Source organism: Propithecus coquereli, unplaced genomic scaffold (genome assembly GCF_000956105.1).
Source record: "Propithecus coquereli isolate 6110/MARCELLA unplaced genomic scaffold, Pcoq_1.0 Scaffold114, whole genome shotgun sequence".
Classification (NCBI taxonomy): domain Eukaryota; kingdom Metazoa; phylum Chordata; class Mammalia; order Primates; family Indriidae; genus Propithecus; species Propithecus coquereli.
In genome coordinates, this window is record NW_012135414.1 from 2,415,401 (window position 1) to 2,424,168 (window position 8,768).

General features: G+C 50.1%; 1 protein-coding gene across 1 annotated transcript in view; it reads left to right on the forward strand.

Moving 5' to 3' along the window:
- The first annotated feature begins 7,549 nt into the window (after nucleotides 1–7,549).
- Nucleotides 7,550–8,768, forward strand: part of CD72 (CD72 molecule) — a 7,050-nt gene continuing 5,831 nt past the window's right edge. The window contains exons 1-3 of the mRNA XM_012655897.1: nucleotides 7,550–7,721; nucleotides 7,828–7,935; nucleotides 8,348–8,419. Coding sequence (XP_012511351.1) covers nucleotides 7,634–7,721; nucleotides 7,828–7,935; nucleotides 8,348–8,419 — 268 coding nt within the window. The 5' untranslated portion in view covers nucleotides 7,550–7,633. The remainder of the gene's footprint in view (nucleotides 7,722–7,827; nucleotides 7,936–8,347; nucleotides 8,420–8,768) is intronic.

An 8,768-nucleotide genomic window follows, 5' to 3' on the forward strand; every position in this document is an offset into this window, starting at 1 on the left:
ACTATACTGTAGTCTATTAAGTGTGCAATGGCATTATGTTCAAAAAAATGCTAAGGATCATCTGAGCCTTCAGCAAGTCACAATCTTTTTGCTGGTGGAGGGTCTTGCCTTGATGTGGATGGTGTTGACTGATCAGAGTGGTGGTAGTTGAGTGTTGGGGTGGCTGCGGCCATTTCCTAAAATAAGAAAACCATGAAGTTTGTCACATCAATTGACGCTCCCTTTCATGAAAGATTTTTCTGTAGCATGCTATGGTGTTTGGTAGCATTTTAGCCACAGCAGAACTGCTTTCAAAATTGGAGTCAGTCCTCTCAAACGCTGCTATTGCTTTATTAACCAAGTTTATGTAATATTCTAAATACTTTGTTGTCATTTTAACAGTGTTCACAGTATCTTCACCAGGAGTAGATTCCATCTCAAGAAACCACTCTCTTTGTTCATTCATAAGAAGCGGCTCCTCACCTGTTTAAGTTTGATTATGAAATTGCAGCAATTCAGTCACATCTACAGGTTCCACTTGTTTTTCTTTTTGAGATGGGGTCTCATTATGTTGCCCATGCTGGTCTCAAACTCCTGGGCTCAAGCAATTCTACCGCCTCGGCCTCCCAGAGTGTTGGAATTACAGACATGAGCCACCCTGCCCAGCCCCGTGAATGTTCTTAATGGCATCTAGCATGGTGAATCCTTTCCAGAAGGTTTTCAATTTACTTTGACCAGATCCATCAGAGGAATCACTATTTATAGCAGCTGGCCCCCCAAACCCCGCAGAAAGTTTAATTAAAAACCTAAGAAGCAGGGACAGAAAATGAAAAATCACTAAAGTACTTGTAGGCTTACATCCCAGGGAGGGAGCATGGTTCACACCTCCCGCACGGGCTGGGGTTTGCATGTGTGTTGAATAACAACATTGATCTCTCTGCCAGTGGCAGTGGTCATTGAGAAATCCTTACGTAAAGAAGGTATCTGGCAGGTAAAGCTCTGCAAGCAGTGATTACACTTAAGTTCTCTTTTTGTTGAAAGGAAGAATCCCAGATGGGACAGTGCATTGAATGATGTGACAAGCAAGTACTTGATCCCTGTCCAGCTGGAGGGGGGATTGTACTCATCAACATATAGCCTTACAAAATGTATTTCTTAAATAATAAGGCTTGAAAGCCAAAATTCTTCCCTGATCTGTGGGTGGCAGAATGGATGTTGTGTTAGCAGCCATGAAAACCACATTCATCCCTTACACATGTCTATCAGAGCTCATGGGTGACCAGCTGCATTGTCAATGAGCAGTAACATTCTGAAAGAAATCTTTTTTTTTTCTTTTCTGAGCAGTAGTTCTCAACAGTGGTCTTAAAATATTCAGTAAACCATGCTATAAACACATGTGATATCATCCAGGCTTTGTTCTTCCATTTCTAGAGCACAGGCAGGGTAGATTTAGCATAATTCTTAAGTGTCTAAGGATTTTATGAGTGATCAATGAGCATTGGATTGAACTTAAAGTCACCAGCTGCATTAGCCCCTAACAAGAGAGTCAGCCTGTCCTTTGAAGCTTTGAAACCAGGCATTGACCTCTCCTCTCTACCTATGAAAATCCTAGATGGCGTCCCCTTCCAATAGAAGGCTGTTTCATCTATATTGAAAATCTGTATGTTTAATGTAGGCACCTTTATCAATTATCTTAGCCAGATCTTCTGGGTAACTTGCTGCAGCTTCTGCGTCAACACTTGCTGTATCACCTTGCACTTTTATGTTATGGAGATGGCTTCTTTCTTTAAATTTCATGAACCAACCTCTGCTAGCTTCAAACTTTTCTTCTACAGCTTCCTCATCTCTCTCAGCTTTCATAGAATTGAAGAGAGTTAGAGCCTTGCTCTGGATTAGGCTTTGGCTTTTAAAGGAAGCTGTTGCTGGCTTGATCCTCCATGCAGACCATTCAAACTTTCTCTATATTAACAATAAGACTGTTTTGCTTTCTTATCATTCCTATTTTCATTGCAGTAAAACTTTTCATTTCCTTCTGGAACTTTTCCTTTGCATTCACAACTTGGCTGACTGCTTGGCATAGGAGGCCTAGCTTTTGGCCTATCTTGGCTTTCGACATGCCTTTCTCACTAAGCTTAATCATTTCTTTTGATTTCAAGTGAGAGATATGCGATTCTTCTTTTCACTTGAACACTTACAGGTCATTGTAGAGTTACTCATTGGCCTAAGTTTAATATTATTAGGTCTTAGAGAATAGGGAGGTCCAAGGAAAAGGAGAGCAATAGAGGAAATGGCTGGTCATTGGAGCAGCCAGAATACACACAACTTTTATTGATTAAGTTCACGTCTTACATAGGTGCAGTTCATGGTGGCCCGAAACAATTACAATAGTAACATCAGAGATCACTGATCATAGATCTCTCCATAGCAGATAAAATAATAATGAAAAAGTTTGAAATATTGCAAGAATTACCAAAATGTGACACAGAGATATCAAGTGAGCACATGTTGTTGGAAAATGGTGCCAATAGACTTGCCAGATGCAGGGTTGCTACAAACCTTAAATTTGCAAAGAACGCAATACCTGCAAAGCACAAGAAAGTGGAGCGCAATAAAAACAAGGTGTTCCTGTACATTCCTTCTGCTTCTGTTATGTAGCAGCAACCATATGTCCTCATGATAATCAGGTCATCAGGTTCAATCACCTCTGCCAGGATAATCTCTCCCCGCTAAATTCGTGAGTGGGGAGTAGCTAGGCACAATTGCTAGGTACAGAGGACTCTACTCTGTGAGCGAATATAGATTCTCTCTACACATCCTTTCACCTTTAACTCCCACTGCTAACTGAGTAGTCATCTCCTTGTTTTCCCACTTAAATTCCTGAGAATGAGTGTTTGGTAAGGTTACATCATCCTGATGTCTAAGCCACTGGCTCATCTCTGGACTGGCCAGCCTTGAAGCAGTTGCCCATTTGCTTGTTTCAATCAGCTGAGGTCAGAGGGGTTGGGGGCACAAAATACAATTTCTGGGGCCTGGGACTGCCTCATCAACAGGGGTTTGCCCCTTTCAAAAGGCCTACAGGTGCGGCTGGCACAATGTTTGACCTATTTGCTAAGGGGCTATAGTTTGGTCACCTGCCAGTCACTTGGTCAGTTTCTGATAAATTTACAGCCCACTGAGCCCAGTTTCCTAATCTGTAAAGGAAGTCAGTTGGGCTCTCGAAGATCCCTTCCTGTGTAAAATGCCTGATAACTGCCTCTCCCCTCAAACTTTTGTACATTAGCTATTGTTAATCCAGGACTCCCTCCACACTATGCTTAGGTAATTTATTTTTTGAACCTAAAATTTCACTTTTCAGTAAATACTTGCTTTTATTACTTTTATGACATTTAATTCTGTGGCTCGGAGCCATTATTCACCCTGTTGCAATGTCTGAATCTTGAATTTGCCTTTTGATGTATTGCTTTTCTTTTCAGCTCCGGGCCATCAGCATATATGAATAGCTTTCTGTGTCACCATTTGAAGTAGGACCAAGGACAGGTCTGGGGCAAGTCACCAGCGACCTATCCACACTCTTTTGCTTCAGTGATCAAAGAGCTGCAAATCCCCTTAGTGGTGCTATCAGATGTCTCCTGTTTCTTCCTCCTGAGCCTGAAGCCATTGCAACAGACCTTTAAAGAGGCCTTTGCTGAAGTCCACACCTACTGTGTCTCTAGCACTTGGTTGAGGTCAGACTATCTTGAAGGTTACAGATGGGAAATTGTGACTTGCCCAAAGTCACATACTGTGGCAAAGCTGGCCTTTTTATCCTTGCATCATGTTTTTTCTATTACATCATACTTCCTCCACAGTTCAGGAAATGAATCTATCGCTGCTCTAACAAATGACCACAAAATCGGTGACTTAAGCAATACGTATTCATTATCTCCCAGTTCTGGAGGTCAGACGTCTGACACAGATTTCGCTAGATTCAGATCAAGGTGTTGGCAGGGCTGGGTTCCTTTCTGGAGACTGGAGGGGAGAAGCTGCTTTCCTGCCTTTTCCAGCTTCTACAGGCTCGTGGATTCCGTGGTTCCTCGTCCTCTTCCTCCACCTTCAAAGCCAGCACCTGCTGGTTGAGTCCTTCTCATGTCCCATCTCTCTGACTGTTCTTCCCACATCAAATCTCTTTCTTCCCATGACGGAAAAAGTTCTCCCTGTCAAGGACTCACGTGCTTAGGTTGGGTCTCCCAGGATAAAACAGGGTGATCTCCCCTTCTAAAGGGCCTTAACTTAGTCACATCTACATTCTGTCAGTTAAGTAACATATTCACAGGTTGTGGGGATTTGGGTGTGAACATTTTGGGGAGGCCATTATTCTACCTACCACTCCCAGAGGCCGGTGGGTTGAAGTAACGGAGACAGGTGTAACCTGACTTTCAGAGTCTTAGGAGACTTCTCTGACTCCCTGATGTTGACTGGACTTCACCAAGGTTGGTACGGACGAGCCCCTTTCCACATAGCAAATTCTTCCTGATGCCCTCACAGTTGGTCTCCCTCCTCTTGTCTCCTGTCTCCTTGTCTCTTGTCACCTATTACCATTCCCTGAAATGCGCAGCAGACAGGTCAGGAGAGGGCAAGAAGTGGGCTTTGGTGTTTGTCCTCTAGGATCTCAGATGACCATAACCATACTATGGTCCTGGAAAAGCTGAAATGTACAGCACCGACCCCTCAACTCTTAAAAAGCCTCCCAGTGTTCCTGATATTTGGTCAGTAGAGGTGCAACGTGGAGTTACAGGTGTCTTTTCTGATGTCCAGCCTCGAAAGGTAGTGTGAATGTCAAAATTGCAGAGACCCCATGTGACACACACAGGGAAGAAGAAGGATCTCGCTCTCCTACCCTATGCATGAAGGAAGGCTACGAGATGGTCTAACACGGAAGGGAATGCAACGGAGGGGTGCACTTGAGCCCATCCCAGTTTCATCTGGGGACCCCCATCTTTAGCCTCATCAAGGGTCAAGTTGGGAAGCATGCCCATGGATTCTTTTTTTTGAGTGCTTACTGGAAGCTTGGCTTTGGCATTTTACCTGGCATCCAGGTCATGCTCACCTGTGTACTGGTTCTAAAAACTGAGACATTATCTACAGTTAACGGAACTCCTCCGAATGTTCCTGCAATTGATTTGCTCACAGGCTGCCCACCCCCACCCACTGTATACCACAGACACAAGTACCCTGACTGTCCCCACCAGCTGCCACCAGCTGCTCTACACACTCCCACTCACTCTCATGGCCCCTAAGGCCCCCAGGGAGTCACCAACACATACCACCCACAGGCTGTATCTGGGGGAGGCACTGACAGGGTGCCTGGGGGAGGGAACTGGGTTGTTGGAAACTTTAATCAAGCAGGGACGGTTAACAGCTGCAGGGACACCTTAGGAAACAGTGAGCAATACTTGCAGACTCTCTCGCCATGATCTTTGAAGACTTTTCTGAAAATGGCCCATCATTCCCTGTCACGGAAAAAGACAATAGTGACCACAGGCACCCTTCAGCCACAGAAGGCTTCATCCTCCGGGGGGCTTTGACATAGCTGCTTACCTCACAGACACCCTCACAGACTGCAAAGTCCCCAGACACGCTGCCCACACACACACACACATACACCTGCCTCTCCACAGACACCTTCCTCAGGTGTCCTTTGTCCTAGTGGCCACCTCCTCTGGGGCAGGCTAGGCCATGCTGTGAGGCAGAGCCCTGGGGCCCATCGCAGCACCCTGCCACACACCACCAGTCACACAAGCTGTTAGCGTGCAGTGAACACCTCTCCCTCTTCCTTTTTCCTCCCCACAACTGCAGGAGGCGGTTCTGAGGGGGCAGATGTCATCCTGCTAGGGGGTGGGTTTTCCCCACCTCCATACCTTGTCTTGTTGGAGCTCCTTCCCATCCTTGGATGTAGGCCCTTTCCGGGTTCCTATTAGGGGTGACATCCTGGTAAAAGAACATTTCGGAGCACTGCTGGGCACCACCGCTCAGCAGCCCCGTTCCCCTCCCCCGGCTCCTCTGTCCATCAGCCAGGGCTGGAAGTAAAGGGGTGACCGGGCTTTTTTTTTTTTTTTTTTGAGACAGAGTCTCACTGTGTTGGCCTGGCCTAGAGTGAGTGCCATGGCATCAGCGCCTAGCTCACAGCAACCTCAAACTCCTGGGCTCAAGCAATCCTTCTGCCTCAGCCTCCCGAGTAGCTGGGACTACAGGCATGCGCCACCATGCCCGGCTAATTTTTTTTTTTCTATATATATATATTTTTTAGTTGTCCAGATCATTTCTTTCTATTTTTTAGTAGAGACGGGGTCTCACTCTTGCTCAGGCTGGTCTCAAACTCCTGACCTCGAGCGATCCACCAGCCTCGGCCTCCCAGAGTGCTAGGATTACAGGTGTGAGCCACCGCGCCCGGCCATGACGGGGCTTTTTAAAGGAAGAATTTTACTAGGAAAGTAATAGGAAACCAAAAACAAACCAAGAAAATATGAAAACCTTGGCTGGCCCGGAGTCTGCAGCTCAGCTTTGGCTTTGCTTTGTCCCTGCCTGACCTTGCCTAGGACGCCGCAACCTTTCTCAATCCCTGTGCAACCTCCTTGCTCGTGGGCTCCATGGTCCCCTACAGGGGTGCACGGGGGCAGTGCTGCCACAGGTTTCCACAGGTGCCCCGGCTGTGGCCTGTGGCATTCCTCACCCGCACCCCCGCCCAGGCCTGTTCCAGAGCCTCTGTCACTGGATTCTGCCCAGTGTGGATGCAGGGGAAGCCACAGGCTGGCAGGGGCAGGATGGAAATAGCAAGGGGCTGGCTGGCCGCAGGTGTGGTCAGCTGGACAAGTGTGCAGGGAAAGGCTGTGAAGACGGGATCTGGGGGTATTTATGGCAGAGAAACAGTTTGGTCTCAGGTCACTCGCACCCTCCAAAGAGCTGCCACATTTCAAGCAGGGCTTTTGAGAGAACCTCCCTGGGTGTGGGATACTCACTCAGCAATCGTGGGGGCTAAGTGGGAGGGGAGCCAGGTCCACCTTGAAAGCCTCTAAGTTGATGGGGGACATGAGCCCCATTTGAGGAGCCACCAAATAAGGGACCCTTTTCTGGGAACACACATCTCCTGGAAACCCCAGGAGGATGAGAAGCCCCAATCTGATGGGGAGCATGGCGCCTCACCCTTGAACTGAGGAGATCGTCTGTGGTCACTTGGGCACAAAACAGCCCCAACTACACATGGATAAGGCCCAGCGGACAGGGCAGTGAGGACGGAGGGCGGGCACGTCAGTACAGATAACCCACATCTGGGGTTGGGGGCCCGGCATTGCCAGTGTGGGTCTAGGGTGCATGAAGGGGGGCACAGGCAGGACACAGGGACAGGCCCAGCCCCTACCTCTGTGCTCTGGACCTCAGTGTCCCCTCCCGTGCCCCTCTGGCGGGGCCAGGGATGCCTTCTGCATCACTGAGCCCATCTGTCTGAGGCTTGCTTACACCTTCCTCTTTTGTGTCGGGAAGTCGGAAGCCAAAGTGCTAAGCTGTGTAGTCACTGGGGGAACAGGGAGCCTAAGAGTGTGAAGGGACGGAGAGGAGAGCACAGGGGGGCTTGGCGCAAGTGGATGACCGGTAGGCGGGCGGGGCAGAGGGGCTCAGGACCATGGCTGAGACCATCACGTACGCGGACCTGCGGTTTGTGAAGGCTCCCCTGAAGAAGAGCGTCTCCAGCCGGATGGGACAGGGACAGGGTAAGGGTGGACCAGGTGTCTCCTAGATCCTCCTCATGACCCCAGCCCCTACCCCAGCCCCTTCCCGACTCCCACCTTGGTCCCTCTTTTATTCTCTTCTCTGCAGTCCCCGAGGCTGACGAGGACGGGGAACTCACCTACGAGAACGTGCAAGTGCCCCCAGTCCCAGGGGGGCCCTCGAGCTTGGTTTCCTCTGGACTAGGGGACAACGCAGGTCTGGAGAGCCTGGGGCTGTGTTTTTTTGGGTTGCCGTGTCTCCGCAGTTCTCAGGAAAGAGAAGGAAAACAGGATAAATGGGAGCGGGGAGAAGAAAGTTCCCTGGGCCAGGTGGAGATGGGGGGAGACAAGGGCGGGGAGGCATCAGGGCAGCCTGGTGGGAAGAAGAGTTCGAGGACGGGACGCAGAGAGAACCGGGAGAGAGGAGGGGTCGGGGAAAAGACAAGGAGAGACCCAGGAGGGAGCTGAGAGGGTCGGGGCAGAGGAGGAGCTGCGGAGAGTGGCCGGTGTCCCGGGCACTTGCAGAGGGCAGCGCGGGCGGGCGGACTGGCGCCTCCGGGTGGCGGGGCTGGGCGGAGAAGGGGCATCACCGGTGCTTCCCGTCTCCGAACTGGCCGCTCCCTTCGCAGGGGTCAAGGCGGAGCAACCAGCTGCAGCCTGGCGCTCCGTGACGCCACCGGCTGCCAGGCTGGCTCTGTCCTGTGAGTAGCGTCTGGTCCCGCCGCCCCGTGCCTCTCCGGGCTAGCTGGGGGTGGGGGTGGGGGGGAGGTCCTGGGCCCCACCGGGGCGCTGTCGCCGGGATGGGCCCGCGCCCCCGCTGCCCTGCCCCTTCCCCATCCCTGCCCAGATTTTGCCTACCTAGATCCCCTCCCTGCTTGGGATGTCCCCAGTCCCATACCTCCCCACCCTTCCCCTCTTCCCTGCTGGGATTTAGTGCTCCCTGTTCCCAGGTGATGCCCTTCAATCCTCCTTACCAGTAACAATCCCCAGCTTTTATTCTGGAACACCCTCCCTCCCCGACCTGCAAAACACTCCACTAACGGCCGGGCG